The sequence below is a fragment of the Gallinula chloropus genome (assembly GCF_964237585.1).
Source record: "Gallinula chloropus genome assembly, chromosome: 1".
NCBI lineage: Eukaryota > Metazoa > Chordata > Aves > Gruiformes > Rallidae > Gallinula > Gallinula chloropus.
In genome coordinates, this window is record NC_140085.1 from 2,169,917 (window position 1) to 2,191,428 (window position 21,512).

Sequence of the window (21,512 nt, forward strand, 5' to 3'; positions counted from 1 at the left end):
TTGACAGGCTAACCAAAAAAAGCCACCAGCATGTACTCCCGTTCTGGGATTTCCCAGAACATGCCCATACCTGCCCAACTTCACGATTTGCAGTCAAGGAAGGTTTGCTGGAATCCTTACTGACTTTCTACAAGGACAGAGTATGGGGACGCCACCACCGTGCCATGGTCTTCATGTTGGAGATGACAGTAATTTTGGTATTGCACAAAGAAATTCTGGTGCCAGGCATTCACTGAGTGCTTTCTCAAGGTTGGAAAGGACCTTGGAAGATCATCAAGTCCAACCATTCCTCTCCTAAGTCAAATCATATCACTAAGTACCTTATTCACCCTTTTTTTGAACACATCTAGGGATGGTGACTCAACCCCCTCCCTGAGCAGCCCGTTCCAGGCCCTGACAACTCTTTCAGTAAAAAATTTTTGCTATTATCTAATGTAAAACCTGCCCTGGGGCAGCTTCTTGCCATTTCCCCTTGTCCCATCTCCTGTCCCTTGGCTGGAGAGACCATCGCCCACCTCTGCACCCTCCTGGCAGGGCAGGGGAGGGGGGGAGAAGGGCTCCCCTCAGCCTCCTCTTCTCCAGGCTCAACACCCCCAGCTCCCTCAGCTGCTCCTCAGAGGATTTGCCCTCCAGCCCCTTCCCCAGCCTGGTTGCCCTTCTCTGCACTCACTCCAGGACCTCCATGTCCTTCTGATACTGAGGAGCCCAGAACTGGACCCAGCACTTGAGGTGCAGCCTCACCAGTGCCACTGGCCTTCCTGGCCACCTGGACACACTGCTGGCTCATATTCATCCTGCAGTCAACCAACACCCCCAGGTCCTTCTCTGCCTGACAGCTCCCCAGCCAGTCTCCCCAAGCCTGTAGCACTGCTGGGGGTTGTTATGACCAACGTACAACTCTCTACACTTGGCCATGTTAAACTTCATAAACCTCATAAACTTTGATGATGCCCTGAATGGGACTAAGTTTTAATCTCAAATTGCTGGGACAGAAAATTCTGGATGTGTGTTCTCATCATGCATTGGCCCAACATGTGGTAGGCATGGAAGATAAAACCCCACCACTGCTACCAGTTAATGAGGTTACGGCTCTAGATACTTCAGTGTAGCATCTAGTCTGAGGAGAAAAATAAACAGAAGATGGAGATCTGCCCAAAGTAGCTACCAAAGAAGAGAGCTGGGTGACAGCCACTGTATTATGATAAACAGTTGAGTCCAGTTGTGTTGAGTATTTGGGTATGAGGTGGGCACATCTTAAAGTCAAAGTTACTGATGATGAATGACAAAGCTGGCTCCCCTTATGATAAGCTCAGCCTGATTTTGGTGACCTTCAGCATGTGTCAAAAACCCCCCTTTGTTTTGCTTTTCTTCTGGTCAGTTGTTTCCCTCCTTTCCTCCCTCCCCCTGATGCTCATAAACATGCTGGGGCTTCCAGCAATGAGATGCTCAGAAATTCAGATGATCAAACCACGACAGAAAAGAACAGACTAACTCATATGACAGTTGAGAGTTACAGCATTAACATTGTATGAACCTTTGAAACAATAGGTAGCTTTAATTTTTTCCTCCTCCCAGCTCAGTCTGAGCACATTTGCATCGCTCTTCCCCTCCTCCCCACGTGGGATGGAGAGAGACATCTCATCTCATCTTTCCTCTGCTGCTTATTCTTTGTATTCTTCCCCAAAAGACTTGCACTCCCCTGTATATCACCGTAGCTTGCTGGATTAGTAAATACATCTGACTTACACCACCACCTCTGCCCCACGGCATCACTTTTTACTTCTCCCATATAGATTGCAGTCAGGTCTATTGATGTTCCATTTATGAGCTCTACTCCACCAGGTTTCATTTATAACCAGGAGGTCAACAGCCTCTATCATTTCCTAACACTGCTCGTTCTTCCTCTTGTTTCAGATATTCCTGGCATTTGTGTACAGACATTTTAGTGCATCAGTATAAAGTTATTACAAAGGAAGATGAATTTTTATTGTCAGGAGGACGCTGCCAAGTGAAATATTACACTTCCTACTTTGATGTTTATTCACTGCTGCATGTAACGTCCTCTCAGAAGCCAGAAAGTCACGCTCGTGCCCTTTTATGTTGGGGAAATATTGATTTATTAAAAACTCAAGTTTCACCTAGAGCTGAAATTAGAAAGGATGGGTTTTATTTTTAACAACTTTGACTGTCAGAGCACAACCCCTCAGCTCCAAGAACTCTCCCAGTAACCGAAGTTCTAGAAATAAATATTTGGCTACTGAATTTTGACAGCATTTTCCATAGGGTTTTGTTGTGTTTTTTTTTTTTTAAATGTACTTCTGAAGTTACACCTTGTGAGAGCACAGAGTCTTTTTGTCACACAGGTATTGAGAACTCAAGGTATGGTTACAGGAATATTAAAACTATCTGTAGTATTTTGGGTCTTTGACTGCTAGCTGATTCTATAGTCACAGAATCACAGAGTCGTAGGGGTTGGAAGGGACTTCAAGAGATCAAGTCCACCCCCCTGCCAAAGCAGGGTCCCTAGGGCAGGTCACACAGGTCGGTGTCCAGATGGGGCTGGAATATCTCCAGAGAAGGAGACTCCACACTCCCTGGGCAGCCTGTCCCAGGGCTCTCTCACCCTCACTGGGAAGTTCTTCCATAGATTGGGGGGGGAACTCCCTGTGCTCCAACCTGAGGCCATCACCCCTTGTCCTGTCCCCACAGACACTGAGCAGAGGCTGCCCATGGCCCCCTGGGTCCCACCCTTCAGCTCTTGAGAACCAGTGATCAGATCCCCTCTCAGGCTTCTTTTCTCCAGGCTGAACAGCCCCAGCTCACTCAGCCTTTCCTCATAGGGGAGACTTTTCCCCATAGTCTCCTCTGGACTCTCTCCAGGAGATCACTGTCTTTTTTTATACCAGGGAGCCCGGAACTGGACACAACACTCCAAGTGGGGCTTGACCAGGGCAGAGTAGAGAGGGAGGATCACCTCTTTTGTCTTAATTATCCTTCTGGATCCCACCAAATTGATTGCGGATGGTTGGAGTAAAGAGTTTAAAGGGTCCTTCTCTAGAGATGTAAGCCACAGGAAGGACTGTCAGTCAGCAGAGATGCTCTGCTGCTGAGGGACAATTATTTTAATGGAGATAGAACACTATGGCTTTATTTAGCACCAGTGGGTTTCCCCCATCACTTCCCAGAAGATAAGGCTGAGGTGATTTTCAACGCCAGATTCCCATGACAGTTCAGAAGATCATAGAATCATAGAATCATAGAATGGTCTGGGTTGGAAGGGACCCCAAGGATCATAGAGCTCCAACCCTGGAGCTGGCTGCCCACAGTCCTGCTCCTCTGTGAGTACCTTCCCCCAGGACTCTACTACCTATCAGCATGACAAACAACCAAAACCCTCAACACCATGCATCCTGGGATCCCACCAAGCTGTGTGGATTTTTTTATGCCATGCTTTTCTTCTCCTCTGCTCCTCATCTCCAGTACAGATGCCTCCTTCCATGCCCAGGGCAGCTGCATTTAATACAATCCCCAGACAACAGAGGATGCTCACTATTTGTAAAACACTCAGTATTTTACTACAGGGATCTAAGAGCAATATGAAACGCTCTAACAAATCCATGACCACCTCTCCAGGGTCAACTTGCAACACAGGATAGCTACAGAGAATGTCTTGGTAGGCAGGTGAGCTCTGGTCCTAGGAAAAGCTCAACCTCATGTCAGCTGAACTATAGGTGACTCCTGGTGAGTTAATAACGTTGGAAAGGTGCCAGTGGAAAGCAGCAGAGCTGAGGTCTGTTTATGTTGAGCTCTACTTCTGGGGCACAGCCACAACCCTCCTTTCAATGTGACTCCAGGCCAGACAGAGCCAATGAGAGCGATAAGAGAAGCAACCCTCATCACATCTCCAGCACTTCACAGACAGAAAAAAACCCCCTCTATTCCCCAGGGGCAGGAGTGAAAGCTGAAGCACAGAGAAATGAAACGATCTCACAAAGGTAGAGCGGGCAATCCTTGACAGCCAGGAGCAGAAGCAGGGTCTCCAGGCTCCCCTGTTTCTGCTCTCTTGGCATCTAGGTTCACCAAAGGTTGCTTCTACCTTTGCTGGCTGAGCATCAGTGCCCCAGTGACACGCAAGTTAGGGTATTCCTCATTAAAAGCTGTTCCATTTCTCTGCTGAATTTATAATACAGATACGTTTTTTTAATATTCAGTGATGACTCAAAAGAAAATGAAACCTGTCTCAGCACTGATAACCTGATCTTGTGCAATGTCATTAGCAGGGACAGCAGGAAAGCTCAAGCATTGCAGACCCTTCAGAGTTCACGCTAGAAGCGATGCTCCTGGCACCCTCACGTGGTTCCCACCACAGTCTGAGCAGGTGTCACACCACAGCATTCACTAGGAAGAAAGGTCTGAAGCTGCTTTGCTTTCTGCTTCCCTCTGACACAAACCCACTTTGAAATCAAGAACAAAAGATGCCTGCTCCTGCTAAAATTGCATATTTATGCTGGTTTCCATTTCTGAGACAAAGGTTCTCCTATGGGAAATACTTACTCTGGGCTGCTGAGAGGTTGGAGAAGGCTGCCTTGGTGCGACCTGCTAACCACTCCAGGCTCTCGTGCATGTTGGCCAAGGCCTTCAGGTCACTGACGTCCCGCAGGATCTCCTGTTGAGGGATGAGTTTATCTCCCAGGTTGCCAATGAGAACTTCTGACTCTTTGCCGAAAGCAGCCCTGAAAGGCAAAGCAAAGGCACCCTTAGGATACAGCGTGGGACAGCAAGGGGGAGACACCAGTTACACCACAGCGAAGGTCAAACCAGCCAGTGTAGAAATGTTCCAGGGTGGCATCTCAAGAACGTTGGCTAGTGGAGTTTTTAAAGTCACCCCAGACCTACTGGCCACACTGGGTCTGACACAAGCCAGGATAGAATCATAGAATAATGGTCTGGGTTGGAAGGGACCCCAAGGATCACAGAGCTCCAACCCCCATGCCACAGGCAGGGACACCAACCTCCAGGCCTGGAGCTACACAAGGTTGCCCAGGGCCCCAGCCAACCTGGCCTTGAACACCCCCAGGGATGGGGAATCCACTACCTCTCTGGGCAGCCTGTTCCAGCCCCTCACCACTCTTTCTGTAAAAAACTTGCCCCTAATATCTAATCTAACCCTTCCCTCCTTTAGCTTTAGTCCATTCCCCCTTGTCCTGCCATTATCTGCTCTTTTAAAAAATTGAATCCCCTCCTGCCTAAAAGCTCCCTTCAGGTACTGGAAGGCTGCAATGAGGGATTGCCATTGGCTTTCCTGGACACCTGTGCACACTGCTGGTTCATATTTATCCTGCAGTCACCCAACACCCCCAGGTCCTTCTTTGCCTGACAGCTCTCCAGCCAGTCTCTCCCCAGCCTGTATCACTGCACTGGGTTGTTACGTCCCATCTGCAGCACTCTACACTCGGCCTTGTTAAACTTCATCCCTTTGGTCTCAGCAAGATTTAGCTTTCCCAATACTTGTCTCCACGAGCAGCTTGTTTGGTTATGTCCCACAAGTATCTGCATGGCTAATGCTCTCAGCACTTTTGCAGGTAAAGGAGCTCTCCTCCAGCGTGGTGTTTTATGTGCCATTAGGATGAAGAAAATCAGGACACGTTTCCTACAGCTAATTACAATAGCTCCTGGCTGAAGCCAAGTGCATTTCATTGAAAGTCTCTTTTAAGTGAAGACACATTTACCACGGTCCTCAGTACACTCTTCCCATCATTAGTTGCTCTTTTTCGTTGTGAATTTGCATTCCACTTTCATTCAACTTTGCAAATCTCCACTTCCTGTCATTAGCTCTTTTTATGAACTTACAATAAGGAATCATGCTGCTGAGCATAATAGCTGCAACGAGCTGCAGCAAAATAATCCCATCAGTGGCATTTTATATACCATCTAAGCAGTTTTATTGCCAGCGTCTCCCTAGATTTGTGGGATTTCACTGTCACTTGAGAAAAAATAATAAAAAAATAGAGAAGAACAACCCTGAAATGGTTTTAAATTGCTCAATTGAATTCATTAAAGGAAAAAAACCCCTTAAAATAGTTTTCATTAAAAAAAAAATTCTCTTAGAGGATTTTCTTCTGGTTGACAATAAAAAATATGCTGCCTTAGGCTGTATCCTGCATGCTATAGTTTGGGAGGGATCCTTATCTTCTACACTGTGTCTGAGGACTGAGACACAGGAACATCTCCAATTCTGATGGACTATGGCAGTGGAAATTCAGCTTTTCTTCCTCTCCAGAGGATGGGGTTAATGGTAATCTGCTCTGGCTATTGGAAATGTATGAAATCCTTTCTGAACTTCAGGAAAGCCCTTAACAAACCCTCCTGACTGGGCATTTCTTAGATAGTCACAGGAGGCTACAAAGCTCTGGGGGAGTGAGGACAGATGAGCAACTCATCCAAAGTCCACATGGATGTGTGAAGGTGACCATAACAGTGATGAGATGAACAAGTCCTAGCCAGGCTAGACCATTTATTTATTTTTTTCTATAAAGAACTATCAAGCTTTCAAGTAAAACACATGATACACTTCTACAGCAAGCATGAAACACCTCACTTAGCTCCACCCACCTACAAACACTCAGCTATCCTCAGCTATTCCTGTGGAGCAGAGCTCTTTCCTCTCCAACCCAACCACTCCTGTTGACTTAGACTATCAAATCCTGCTAACAACTGCATCAATCACTCAGAAAAGCAAGAAATGAAACATTTGGTGAATTTCTACCTTCATTAACATGGCTTTCCAATAAGAAAATGCCACAGGAAAAGCAGTATTTTTGGGGAAACAGAATTTGAGAGCTGTTACATGAGGAGTCACTACAACCATGCTGCCCACAACCGGTTTTATTGCAGGGAAAACTCTTCTGCCTTCCCACATGTGAAGAGAAATGGTTTTGGCACCACTTTGGATGGATATCCTGTGCATGAATAATCCAGTGCTTTTCGTCAGGCTGGGAAAAATCTATAAAATACAAAGCATGAGCATGGTGTATTTCCTATTTTTTCTCCTGGAAGGAATACAAATAAGGTCTCCTATGGGAAGCTATACTCAAAAATGTTGTGAGGGTCAATGTAATTCCACCACTTGCTCTAAAACAACAGAAGTTTGTAGCAGAAGTGCAGTGAATATATTTATTGTCTGTCTTGAATACCTGTTGGAGAGGAGCTCTGAGGAGAAGGACCTGGGGGTCCTGGTGGGTGACAGGGTGGCCATGAGCCAGCAGTGTGCCCTGGAGGCTGAGAGAGACAACGGGATCCTGAGGGGCATCAAAAGGAGTGTGGCCAGCAGGTCAGAGGAGGGGATCCTCCCCCTCTGCTCTGCCCTGCTCAGGCCCCACCTGGAGTGTTGTGTCCAGTTCTGGGCTCCCTGGGATAAAAAAGCCAGGGATCTCCTGGAGAGAGTCCAGAGGAGGGACAGAGATGATGAAAGGCCTGGAGCATCTCCCCTGGGAGGAAAGGCTGAGGGAGCTGGGGCTGTTCAGCCTGGAGAAAAGAAGCCTGAGAGGGGATCTGATCAATGGTTCTCAAGAGCTGAAGGGTGGGACACAGGGGGACATGGGCAGCCTCTTCTCAGTGTCTGTAGGGACAGGACAAGGGGCAATGGGCTGCAAGTTGGAGCACAGGGAGTTCCCCCCCAATCTGGGGAAGAACTTCTTCCCATGAGGGAGCCCTGGGACAGGCTGCCCAGGGGGTGTGGAGTCTCCTTCTCTGGAGAGATTCCAGCCCCATCTGGACACCGACCTGTGTGACCTGTCCTAGGGACCCTGCTTTGGCAGGGGGGTTGGACCCAATGATCTCTGGAGGTCCCTTTTAACCCCTACAGCTCTGTGATTCTGTATCTTTGACTGCAGAAACTCTGGTTCACTCCGCCAATCAAACAAAACAACATAATACAGACAACCTTCACCAAACAACTCCCTTTTAGAAGACAACTTTAAAGAGTTTTGGTGGGTTCCCCTAATTTCAATGTGAATGAGCTGTTAGCTCATCTCCCTGAAGCAAATTTTTGCTGCTGTTCTGGCTGCCTGCTTGAGAGACTGTTCCCTACAAGCCTTGCTTTGTCTTTATTACATTTGCAAGGCTAAACACTTAACAGGAAGGATATAAAAAAGCTAAACAACTGAATAACCAACCTTAACTCCGCTCCTTGGAATACCTGCATTAAAATAGCATCTTCAGACCTTGGATTCCCATATGGAATCTGAGGTGATACTGGGAATGTTTGTATCTGTATCTAAGACACAGCTAGCACAGAGATCAGCAGCAACCTTCTGCATTTAATTTATGAGTTTCTGATGGTTCAGTGGGTCCCTTTGTTTTGAATTACCACAGTTTTGAAAATTCAAATCCCCTCCTACCTCAACCACAAAGTTTGCTTTGGACTTTTCCAGGAAAAGATCCTGCTTTGGACAGCACCCAAAGCTCTGAAGATGATATATTTTAGCAAGCAAGAAAACCTCATTACCAAGTGGTTTGTAACAGTGTTTTACAGAACTGTAACAAAACATGATGCTCCACTCTCCTGCAATTAATTCAGCTGAGCACCTACCCATGCTCAAGATGGAGATTAATGTTGCATATCACCTACACCACAAATAAAGTGAATTCAAGTGCCTTGCTTCACTATCCAGCTGTTTTTTTGTGGTAGATCCTCTTCCTTATGCCAGTATCCGATGCTGGTGCCCCACTGCTTCACTGCCCGCCCTTTATTGCCAATTCCCGTGGGATTTGTGCACAGTTCAATAGCAGTGTGCCATAGCCTTGAAGAGGAGGCTGAGGGGAGACCTTATCACTGCCTACACTGACCTGACAGGAGGGTGTAGAGAGGTGGGAGATGGTTTTTTTCAACCAGGTGACAGGAGATGGGACAAGGGGCAATGGGATCAAGCTGCCCCAGGGCAGGGTCAGCTCAAATGTGAGGGAAAAGTTCTTCCCTGGCAGAGTTGTGGGGCTGTGGCACAGGCTGCCCAGGGAGGGGGCTGAGTCACCGCCCCTGGATGTGTTTAACAGACAGGTAGATGAGGTGCTCAGGGATCTGGTTCAGCATAGGACAGGGATGGTTGGACTTGATGATCTTGAAGGTCTTTTCCAACCTTGTAATTCTGTAATAGGGTTCACTCTTAAATCTCTGCTTTGTCAGAGCAGGACAGCTGCACTAGCTTAATCCCTGGATTACCTGAGCACCTCATTTTGTTCTTCTTTGTTAAACCATCTTAATTTCTGCATTTATTGATTTTTTTTTTTTAAATCCACCCTGTTCTTATGGATACTGTATAGGATGCATGGCACATCCCTGGCACGGTACCAGCAGAGATGGGGAGAGGCTGGTGTACCCATTCCCCCAAGAAATCTTTTACAGGCTGACTGGCTTCCTTCTCCTCTCCTCCAGCAACCAAGAGTAACAATGATGTTTTTAAAGGATGAGCTGTTTAATTAAACAACCTATTGAGCTGAACTGCCTGGAAACAGAGGCACTGATGACGATATACGAGGTTTCCCCTCATCTGTATTTCAGTGCATACATGAGAGGATGGGAAACTCAAACACAAGGGAAGAAAGGCCAGGGAAGAGCATGTGTGATAAATCAAGATGACCCATGCTACAATTAAGGCACTCTGACCGTGCCAGAGCAGGGCTGAAAACCAGCCAAGTGTCCACATCAATACAGTGGAATGAGGAAGGAGGTCCCTGATGTACCCTTGGCAGCAGCTCTACATTCACTTACTGCTCCTCTCTCTTTTCTCTGCCAAGAAATTAGCGTCAATTATCCCTTTGGCAAACAACACCAAAGAAAAAGCTCGCTGGAAGGGTGTGTGGAGCTGTAAAAGGAGGGGAAACACCAAGCAAACTCCTTGGGAACCTCCCCCCAGAAACACCACTGGCCCAATGAGGTCCTCCTGTCCTTTCTTACACCCTCTCCACCACAGACCTCAGAGGGAAGCTTTCCGCTGAGCATCACGGCATGCAGAGGAGAAGCCACAACAGGAATTTCAAGCATAGCTAAGAACAACGGGTACAGCTGTGGCTGTAGAGGAAATACCCTAAAAACATCTATTAAAGAGTAAACAGGACAAAGACTGTAGGAAGAGCTGGAAAAACAAGGATTATGGCTTCATCACGGTGCTGTACCAAGCCCACATTAAACTGAACATCCATGGTTGGACTTGAGGATCTTAAGGGTCTTTTCCAACCTTGTGATTCTGTGGAATGTTAGTGAAAACAATTAATGGGTAAAAAACCTGCCATAGAACAACTCAGTATGTTACCTAGCAAAAAGCACTTAAAATACCTGTAGTACGTTATATATACAGCCTCAAAACATGATATGCATTATAATAGGAAGACTATAACGATGGTTTTTGCTTTGGTTTCATTGTACCTTTGCAGTTTCTTTTTGGATCAGGAGATTTTTCTGTGTAGTTATGTCAGAGAAATTTCTATAACCCATTTGTTTTCTATTCCTGCACTCGAGCCATAGAGTCTGTCTGGAGACCGTGCTTAAAAACTGTATAAAGCAACTACCCAGGCAGACAGATTTCCCCTTGATTAACTCAAAGAAACTCCCATAATGTTCTTATTTATAAAGAAAGGGAGGAAAGGTGGTTTGTTGCTTCCTCTTGCTCCAGAATTTGTTCAACAGTCGTAAGGAGATCGTGCAAGCTCCAAAACCAAATAACCCATGTGGGTTTTGTCTGCAAAGGGGAAGCCCTCTAAAATGATTTGCTGCTGTGAGAACAATAAAACCCAGCCCAGGCATGTTGCTGCAGAAGACACTGTTTCACTTATTTCAAAGCTTCAGCACCTGAAGGGATTTTTAAAAATTCAGCACATCCAAACAGCGCCAAAGTCCTGATGAAAAGCTGCTGCAAAGGATCCTCAGTGGATATAAATTCACCCCGCCAACCTGAGGTATTCAGCTTTAAAGGACTGAAGATCTAGCCCATCCTAAAAACAACCTGGATTTAAGGTTCATGGGGATTTGCAAAAAAACCCCACCCCTCAACAATGAGTTTTGCATCTCTGTTAGGGACCGGTGCGATCGGCACCATCACTTCTTGCAGCTCCAAATCTCTGCTGGGAGGTCACAACACTGTCAAAAAGCAGACATCACTAATTGACAGGTTTAAGCTGTAACATCACACGCCGTCTTCTCACTTCAATTTATTTGAATATTCTGGTCCTGTTAAGTTCATATTATACAATTTATCACAGCAGACAAGGAAGTGTCTTGGAATATACAGTGTAGCCCTAAAGATGTGATCAGCGATATACAATCTCGTTAAAGCAGGAGCTGTGATTAAATCTTTGTGGAGAAGCTCTGCCATTCTCCCCTTCATCCTTGCTACACAGTTTAGGGGCACACACATTACCCCAGAAAAGTACATTGGAAGAGCTGAGCATTGCTGCACTCATTTCAGACAATGCAGTTCGTTGGATTAATGAATTTGAAGCTGGGATTCAGGTTCGAAATATATGTAATCTTCAAAAAAAATTCCAAATCCAGCCCAAATCCTCCAGAAATTTATTTGCCTTCTGAAGAAAAGCAAAGCCAGAAGGAAACTTCATGGATACAGACGTGGCCTGTGAGGATCAGATTGGATATTAGGATAAATTTCTTCACTGAAAGAGTGGTGAAGCATTGGAACTCCCAGGGAAAAGGTGGAGTCACAGTCCCTGGGGGTGTTTAAAAAATGGGTAGACAGGGCACTTCAGGAGATGGTTTAGTGGTTATGGTGGTGTAGGGCTGAAAGTTGGACTTGATGATCTTGAAAGTCTTTTCCAACCTTGATGATTCTGTGATTCTATGATGCAGGTGCTCACTCAATTTTACACCTCCCACATGAGCCTCCTGACAGCAATAGGATTTAGTATCAGTCGTGCTCATGATGAGGCACATTTGTGCTGGAGGATCCAAATAAGATCTAGAAACCCATTTCACATAAAGGAACAGACCATCATCAAATGGAAATGACTCACACCTATGGTACACTCAGATTCGTAGTCCTAGGAGAGGGGGGAAATGGTCTACGGTCTGCTGCCAATCTTCCAAAATCATCCTTTCACCCTTTAAATTTATTGTGAGTATAATAAATAGTGCCTGAAAAATGTTTTTTTATTCCTGAGAGAGAAAGAAACAAGGAAGCAGAAAAGCTACAACTGAGAATAGGAGGGAATGTTAAGAGGTAAGGAAATGGAAGAGCCTTCCCTGAAACATCAAGGTTTTGGAAAAGGACCATGTGTCAGGAGAAACACTATGACAGCAAAAGAGAATAAAAGGGAAAGCTCCAAACCCAACACTACAAAAACACCCACCAGGCAGCAAATGGAACAACCTGAGATTTAGCTTTTGATGAACACCTTGGCCAATGCTTTCTGGCTGCCCAGAGAGGTGGAAGAAGGGAAGACCACTCTATTCCCAAGGTACGACCTGAACTCCATGCATTTGCCATCATGGTTCTCCCTTTGCACCAAGGGAAGGACTTGATGGTCCAATGCAAACTGTCCCAGCTCACTGCAAACTTGGCTTTCCTGGCTTGCACAGACTGTTTATTTACATAACAGGAAGTTTACAGCACACAGATCCCTTTGGAATCTGTCAGTACCTATCAGTCCTGGGAGCTCTGCACCCACCTCCTGAGTTTATTGCCCTCAACCCCCTTCCAGGAAATGCTTCTAGGAGCCTTTCTAAGATACAAAATCATGCCTCAGACCATTACAGAATCACAGAACATTAGGAGTTAGAAGGGACCTCTAAAGACCATCTAGTCCAACCCCCCTGCCAGAGCAGGATCACACAGACTAAATCACACGGGAACGCATCCAGATGGGGTTTGAATGTTTCCAGAGAAGGAGACTCCACAGCCTCTTTGGGCAGTCTGTCCCAGTGCTCTGTCACCCTCATGGGGAAGAAGTTTCTCCTTATATTCACACAGAACTTCTTCTGCACCAGCTTGCACCCATTGCCCCTTGTCCTATCGCTGCCATTCCTGAGAAGAGCCTGGCTTTGTCGTCCTGATAATCATCTTTTATATATTTATAGACATTAATAAGGTCACCCCTCAGTCTCCTCTTCTCCAAGCTAAAGAGGCCCAGCTCCCTCAGCCTCTCCTCATAAGGAAGGGGATCCACTCCCTTCATCACCTTGGTGGTCCTGCACTGGGCTCTTTCAAGGAGTTCTGTGTCTTTCTTGAGCTGAGGGGCCCAGAACTGGACACAATATTCCAGGTGTGGTCTCACCAGGGCAGAGTGGGGGGGAAGAAGGACCTCTATTGACCTACTAACCACCCCCCCTTCTGACATTCCCCAGGATGCCATTGGCCTTCTTGGCCAGGAGGGCACATTGCTGGCTCATCGTCATCCTGCTGTCCCTCAGGAAGCCCAGGTTCCTCTCACCTATGCTGCTTTCCAACACCTGGGGTTGCTCTTCCCTAAATGCATTACCTCCTTTAACTCTGCATTTTATTCCTGAGGCAAACCAAAGCTTTCCATACGGAGTGCAGATGTGCATATGGAGTACAGATGTTCATGTGGAGTACAGATGTGCATACACACACACCACCAGCTGTGCTTTGTGGAAAGGAGAGGTGAGATTTCATCCTCTGGAGCACACGCACACCAGTGTCTTTGCTGTGTTGGATGGATGATCTATTCTCACAGGTGAGATGTGCTGCATGCCCCAAGGGAGCTGAGGCAAGTCAGTGATTCCCCAAACATAGTCCTGATAGATATCCAAACCCGGAGGGCACCTTTCTTGCTCCCATCACACCTTCTGAGGGACACCTTTTTAGCTCATCCCTGCTCTCTTCCTTAACCTGCTGTTTTTGTCTTGTTCAACAGTGACACCCTTCCAAAGCATACCCAAAGCAGGTAGGGTATTACATCAGAAATACAGTCACAGGATCAGTATCAACTGAACCAGGGAAGGAAGAGATCCTAACAAGCAGCAGGGATATCAAACTGTTCTGACAAATGCCATTTGATATGATTTGGTGAAGGATCTGCTGTTGCACAGTTATCCTTCCATGTTGCTCAACTATCCCCCTCCCTGCTCTTGGTGCTGAACAAGAGAGGATGAACATTCTCAAGCAAACAGGGGATGCAGGGGAGGAAGCAGCAGGCAGCTGGAGCACCCTGCAGTCAGAGTTATTCTAATTAGAAGCCAAAACAAAACCAGTGAAAAGTCCTGTGGAATGTGGAAATGCTGAGAAGTGAGGGTTTTTTTTATTGCTCCATTATCTTTAGCCTGAGAATCTGATCTCAAGTTCAGTGTTCAGGAGGTTGCTGGAGTCAAAAGGTGTCAGGGAAATCAGCATCCCCCTTCCTAACACAGGTTGGGTATCTCAGCTCTGCATCCAGAATAATCCACGTAGTGACGTGTCCTTCAGACCAACATGAGGTTTCCAAGCAAAGACATTATCATCACGCCTTCCTCAGCACCCTGAAGAGGTGGTTTCCCTTGGGTGCAGAGCACCTTTGCCTCTTGCCACCCCTTGTGCTGCAGAGCTGCACCCAAACCCAAGAATTTCTGCTCTAACTCGAGCGCGACCAGATCCGAAGCTCTTTTTACATCGCCTTTTCCTTGTCAAAGGCAAACCTGGAAATGATACATCTATGGGTTTTATCACCAACAGATCTGATTCAGTAATGAACTGAAGGCTAACCTTTATAAAGCGATAAGGGCAGCATATTTCACACTCACCCCGGTGCCAAATAGCCTTCAGAGCTTTAAAAACTAATTATACGAATAGAGGCATGACTTTCCTTTCCTTTCTCCCCCTTGCCAAGTTCTGAGCTACTATAATATGCTCAATCAGGTCCCTTTGTCTGGCCAACCACACCAGAATATTAATGGGAAGATTCTGCTAGTATCTTACCCTGCCTTTTGACATCTATTCGCGAAAGAGATAGTGGTGGGTTAAGACAACAAAATCAATCACTGTCAACACAGATATGCATGAGGTACTTGTATTTTTTTTTTTGCAAAGGCATCACGTTTGGATTCTTCTTTTTAATTAAACAAATGAGTTACAGGAAACCTGGGGAGGGGGAGGGAAAGAAAACTACACTGATTTCTCTTCCTGTCACAGTACAAAAAAACTGGTAGTAAACTTTCAGGGCATATTTAATTTAACAGCATTCATACAGGGATGCTGCTGAGTAGTTCAAGCAGTGCTGTCAGCCTTGTTTTATGTCCCAAAAGAACATGGTCCCATGTTTCTCCAAGCTTAAACCTTCATTTCCAGGAAAGGATCTTTAGTCCTGTCCCTGCTAGCTGAGAAGGGGGTTTGAGTATCTGTACATCAAGGTTTAAAATATCTTAGATGGGTAAGAATGGAATAAAGTCTCCAAGGCTCTCCCATCACAGCCATGACCCTAATAACCAAAGTATCTACAGGACCCAAATCCCTTTGGCTCCCTTGCAGTTGTCAGGCAGTGATGGCTATGGTAGGATTATTCCCACTGCATCAGCAGAGCCAAGAGGAAGAGAAAGAGGCAACAGCAGCGAAGAAATCATGTTCCTTTGTATTAGGAGAAAGTCTGAAAAAAGTCTGCTTAAATAGAAAGGAGATGACAAAAAATTGGACAAGCAATTAATTTTATTTTGAAGCTTTCAGGAGAGATCTATTCAACCATGCACAGATTCTAGAGGAAGTTTATAAGCCATGTCGCTTACCATCAATGGCTAAAACTGGCCCAGACCAATTATTATCATTTAAATTAATGCTAAAGTAGCAGTCACACAGCACTGAGGAGCTGAGGCTTAACACACAATGCTCTGTGCAAACAGATAGTGAGAAAAGACCTTTGTCCTAATGTCTAGCCTTAAAAAACCCCACCAGTATGGGAGCTTTTCCCAGGGAAATCAAGGTAGATGACCTAGTAGGTGTTCCATTTGAACTCCTCTGATGCCATTTCACAAAATACCTCAATTAATGGATGATAAAATGAAAATATTGGAACAAAATGTGTACCAGGACCAAAGTGTTGGCACTGCTAGCATCAGACTGAGCTCGACTATCAGATTTATCCCAGCCAGGAGTTTACACTGGTAGGTTGTGCTCAGCTAGTAGTACCCATCACTGCATCCACACAAATTCTTGTGCCCCACGCTGATGGTTCAGAAATCAATGTAAGAGCCAGGAGGGCATCCCAGCACCTTTCTGTGCCAAGAAACAAAGGATAAACACAAAGGCAAAGATGGAGGCTAGGACAGAATCCATGAATCTGAAAAACCCCAGGGACTGTACAAAGACTTCAAGGGCTCTGCATCCTTCCTCTTCCACTATCACCAAGAATTTTTTAAACCCCTGGCAAAGCTGATTATTCCCACTGCAGTATGAGCAAACATTTCTGTGACTAGACATATTTTATACTCTTTGTCGTTGCTGTCTCTAGACTGCATCATCTTTCTGTTATTGTGCTTGCATTCAGTGAATAAGTAAAATGACAATCTGGGCAAATTAGACTTTAATTTTCAACAGCTTCACTTACTCCTACAGTTTTATAGCCAAATGCCAATCAAGGAAGTGATGAATAGTGATGGGAATGTGCAGATGAGCTTTTTGACTTGCTGAAGTGACAAAGAGGACCCGTTTCTTCAGGATGCATCAACGATTCAGAGACTGAGCCATTTACAGTGTGCAGGGAAAAGCAAGCTGCCTATTTACAGGCTTTCCCTAGCCTGAAAAGAAAAGGTAGAAACAATCTGGTTGGACACAGCAAGTTGCCTCTGAAAGCATCCCCTCTGGAGGTACCAATATTTTTCACGTGACTCTCCTGACATAGTTCCTGGGATTGGGATGGAGGAAAAACACCACCAGGTCATGGCTCAAACTGAGGGCAGCTTTGGTGACAATGCCAGTGCTGGGAATTCCTGCCCAGTACAACCAGTTCGCCCCTTCATCAGGTCTTCTGCTGTTTTCATTGCATGGGTGATCAGAGTAGCACCATCAACCAGGACAAGGATCTGCCTGATTTAGAACTAACCCTTCCTTTCCCTCCCCAATCCTAGCCACTTTCCTGATTCTTTTGACAAGCATAATCATTCAAATGGCCTTGATTAAATAAGTGAGTAGGTAGAAATGAGCAATAAGAGCAGGAAAGCAGCAAGCTGGTGCTGCCATTGAAGCCTCTTTACTGAACATGGTCTTCTTCTGACTTTGCTGCCCGTGAGAAGAATCTGCTTACTCCTTTCTCTTGAAGGATAAAGAGCTTCAGGATGGTTTATCTACTAATCCACAATATGACTGATAAGCAAAGCCCAGAAACACCACCAAAACAGCTCATTTCCCTAACAATTTCTCAATACCCTCGACAGAACTGAATACAGCCAAGGTGTAAAAGTTCTCAGTTCAGCAAAGCTGGGCCTGGCTTTAAAATCATGCAGCATAATGGTACATTGACTCATGTTTCATTACTCCACTTGAGAAAAGAAGACATTTCAACCTCTTCTCATACCTGGGGACACCCCAGCTGTGTAAACATCATAATTATTTTTTTTTCTATCAGCTTCATTATTGTGCTACTCTCCTTGAAACCATTTCAAAACCTCACCAAATATTTTACCTTATAAAGTCTTCCTCCTCCTCTCTCTTGGGTCTCAGTTGTTTGGGCTGAGCCATGTTGCTCCAGTTGGGCAAAGATTTCAGGAGCCTGCTAATATCATCATCTTTAGCCCAGGATGCACTGATCACCAGCTTTTCATCTGACTGCACGATGGTCCTATGGGGAAAGCAGCAACAATCACATTAGTGTGAAGCAAATTGTGCTTTTCAAGCAATTATGCACATCATCATTAAAATCCCCCTCACATACAAAAGAGCATTAAGCATCAAGGAAAGAGGCCAAAGATTTCAACAAAATATTTGTGTGCTGGGCCACAGCAACATGGGTGGACGGGATATACAGTTCTCTTAAACTCATGACTCTCCATGTACACTGAGTCATTGTGCTGGTTTGGCCCTGGCTGGAGGCCAGATGCCCACCAGAGCTGCTCCATCACTCCCCTTTTCAGCTGGGCAGGGGAGAAAATATCTATTGAGAGGCTCAGGAGTGGAGATAAGGACAGGGAAGGATCATTCTGCAATCAGTGTCACGGGCAGAACAGACTCAACATGGAATAAATAACAAAAAAAAGGATCTAATTTATTACACCACACAGAGTGAAACCAGAGTAGGATCATGAGAAGTACAACCAGATCTTAAAACACCTCCCCCCACTCCTCCATTCTTTGCAGACTCGACATTATCCATGATATCCATGATTGTTCAGCCTGGAGAAGAGAAGGCTGCGGCGGGACCTCATTGCACCTTCCAGTGCCTGAAGGGAGCAGAGAAACAGGAGGGGAATCAGCTTTTTAAAAGGGTAGATAATGGCAGGACAAGGGGGAATGGATTAAAATTCAAGGAAGGAAGGTCTAGATTAGATATTAGGGGGAAGTTCTTTACAGAGAGAGTGGTGAGGGGCTGGAAGGGGCTGCCCAGAGAGGGGGTGGGTGCCCCATCCCTGGGGGTGTTCAAGGCCAGGTTGGCTGGGGCCCTGGGCAAACTTGTGTAGCTCCAGGCCTGGAGGTTGGTGTCCCTGCCTGTGGCAGGGGGATTGGAGCTCTATGATCTCTTCCAATGCAGACCATTCTATGATTCTATGATTTCTCTCCCCTTTCCCCCTCACTGTGGCCCAGGGAAAGGGGAAAACGGGGTTTCAGTCAGTTCCTCATGAGTTGGTTTCCTTCCTAGCCAGAGGGTGGGAGGAGCATTCCTCACACCCTTCCCCTCCTGCACCGTGGGGTTCCACCCACAGCAGACAATCCAGGAACTTCTCCAACGTGAGTCCTTTCCCATGGGGCTTCAGCTCTTCCCCAGCTGCCCCAGTGTGGGTCACTGCTGGGGGTGCATTCATAAATCACAGAATGTGTCTCAGTCTCTCAGGCCCAGACTGCTCCAGGCTGGTCCCCCATGGAGGCAAAAGCCTCTTCTCAGCAAACCTGCTCCAGCGTGGGTGTCTCTCTGATCTCTGTGTCTCTGTCTCTCTACAAGCTGCAGGTCCTGCCAGGAGCTCGCTCCAAGGTGGGTCACAGCATCTTCTGTATGTCTCCATCTGCTCCAGCATGGGGCCTCTCCACAGGCTGCAGGTGGGGTCTCTGCTCCCCATCATTTTCCGTGGGCTTTGGGAGGGGGGGGCTGCTCAACCCCATGGTCTTCTCCACAGGCTGCAGGGCAATCTCTCCTCCAGCACCTGCAGTGCTTCCTTCCCCTTCAACTTCTTCACTAGCCTTGGTGTCTGCACAGTTTCTTACAACTTCTCACTCCCTTCTCTGGTGGCAAAAAGCAGCCACTTGTGGGTTTTTTTCTTCTAAATGTTATTCCCAGAGGCGCTGTGACCATCGCTGATGGGCTTGGCCTTGGTCAGCAGTGGGTCTGGCCTTGAGTCAGCTGGTGTTTGCTCTGTTGGGTCTGGGGGAAGCTTCTAGCTGCTTCTTGCAGAAGCCACCCCTGCAGCCCCTCCTCCTCCATCAGAGCTTTGCAATGCAAACCCCACAACCATCTTTTATGGGAAAAAGGGCCACATTTTTCCCTACCTCTGAAATAATCAACTTCTGATCATTTCCCCAACCAGAGGAGGTCATTCTGTACTGGGAGAGAGTAATTTCTCCATGGCTCATTTGCTCTCTGCAATCTCACTCGAGCTCGCCAGGCGCTGCTGATTGTGTTGTGACTGCAACGTGGAAAGCTGCCCAGGCAGACCTGGGTGGAAGGCACCAGCTCACCACACACCAGCTGGCCCAGCTTGGGGACCAGGTTTGAGGCAGTGAAAAGAAAGTAATGGTCTTGGATCTTCCCTCCAGTCATCCAAAACATCTAACAATAGAGATTTCATCTGAGTCGTGCGAAGTCAAATCAAAGATCACAACATATCCCAATTATGAAGACTTTCCCTGTTGCATATTTTTGGCAGTGCAACCAATCTGAAATCCTCCCTGGGAATCACAGGAGACAAACAGGATGCTGTGTTTGGAAGAGTCAATTCACTGCCTATTTTTCATGTTGGGATTGCTCATGTCCAATGATCAGCAGTGTCCTCCTCAATGTCTGCTACTCCACTCTGGTGAGTAGAGAGAGGAGAGTCCTTACCCACTCTTGGGTTGTTCAATAGACTGAAAGGATCTTGGAAGTAGCAGTTAGCAGTGCTGGGGTTTCCTTCTAGATCCTACCACTCTGGTGAGCACCTGGAAGGCTCTTCTTCACAGAATCACGTAATGTTAGGATTTGGAAGGGATCTCACAAGATCATCTAGTCCAACCCCCATGCCAGAGCAGGATCATCTGGATTAGGTCACACGAGAAGATGTCCAGGCAAGGTTTGAATCTGTCCAGAGAAGAAGACTCTAGTTCTAGGATATCCTTGCATGGTGACCAGCTGGACTGCTTCTCCAGCCCAAGAAGCAACTCATGTGACCTGTCCACATCACTCAAATCAAAAGCATGGGGGTGACCTCTTCAATAGGCAACAGTAGGTTTTTTTCCTGCCCTTTGGAATAGGAATATTGCAATCCCACCAAACAAGCAGCACAGTGTGACTTGTGAAAGGAAGCATCTGAAAAGACAAGGTCTTGGAAGTCCTGTTCCTATGGAGAGGCTGAGCTGCAGAACACAACAGAATCAAGACCTCCCTTGTGCTCTAAGACACTGGTCACCTTCTCCTTTGCAAAAAGGCAGAAAAGGCCCTGGGACCTGTGTTTCCCCTCACCCACCACCCCCTGCTCACAAGGCTACAAGACACCTAGAAATAATGCGTTTGCTGTGTCCTACAATATGAGGGGCTGAAGAAATGCAAAAGCCAGATAGATCTTCTTCTGTCACTGCCCACCCCCCCTTCAAAAAAATGGAGAGAAACTTTCTGCATCAAAAAGATGTGGAGATCCAACACTGGATCTGCCAACCAATGACTGGAGCAATGAAAAGAAAGCAACTGTCTTGGATCTTCTCTCCAGTCATGGAGAGTCCATGCAGTCCAATATTTTACTGAAAGAGTTGTCAGAGCCTAGAACAGGCTGCCCAGGGAGGGGGTTGAGTCACCTTCCCTGGATGTGTTCAAAAAAAGGGTAGCTGAGATACTTAGGGATATGGTTTAGCTTAGGATGGGAATGGTTGGACTCGATGATCTTCAAAGGTCTCTTCCAACCTTGTGATTCTGTGATATCTGCGCTGGGCTCAGCCCATGTCAGCTCAATGTGGACCTTGCATAGACATCTATTTGGCAGCAGGTTTCTGGATCCAAGCCAGGACGTTGCATGGGGGCAAACAGATGCTCAGTGTTCTTCCCAGCATCCAGGTGGTGATTCTGGGAAGGGTCACACAACATCCCAATAAAGACCCAGCAGGTTTCTAAGGGCTTTATGTGGATTAACCAGTCTGATTTTACATTTCCTGATAGGTGTGGTTTGGTCAATAAACAGAAACAAAAGTCAAACC

At 46.3% G+C, this 21,512-nt stretch overlaps 1 protein-coding gene across 1 annotated transcript in view; it reads right to left on the bottom strand.

Moving 5' to 3' along the window:
- Nucleotides 1–21,512, bottom strand: part of EXOC4 (exocyst complex component 4) — a gene marked incomplete at its 5' end in the record, with an annotated part of 481,981 nt that overhangs the window by 64,239 nt on the left and 396,230 nt on the right. Inside the window, 2 exons of the mRNA XM_084273112.1 lie at nt 4,555–4,733; nt 17,608–17,763. Of these exons, the coding sequence (XP_084129238.1) occupies nt 4,555–4,733; nt 17,608–17,763 (335 nt within the window). The remainder of the gene's footprint in view (nt 1–4,554; nt 4,734–17,607; nt 17,764–21,512) is intronic.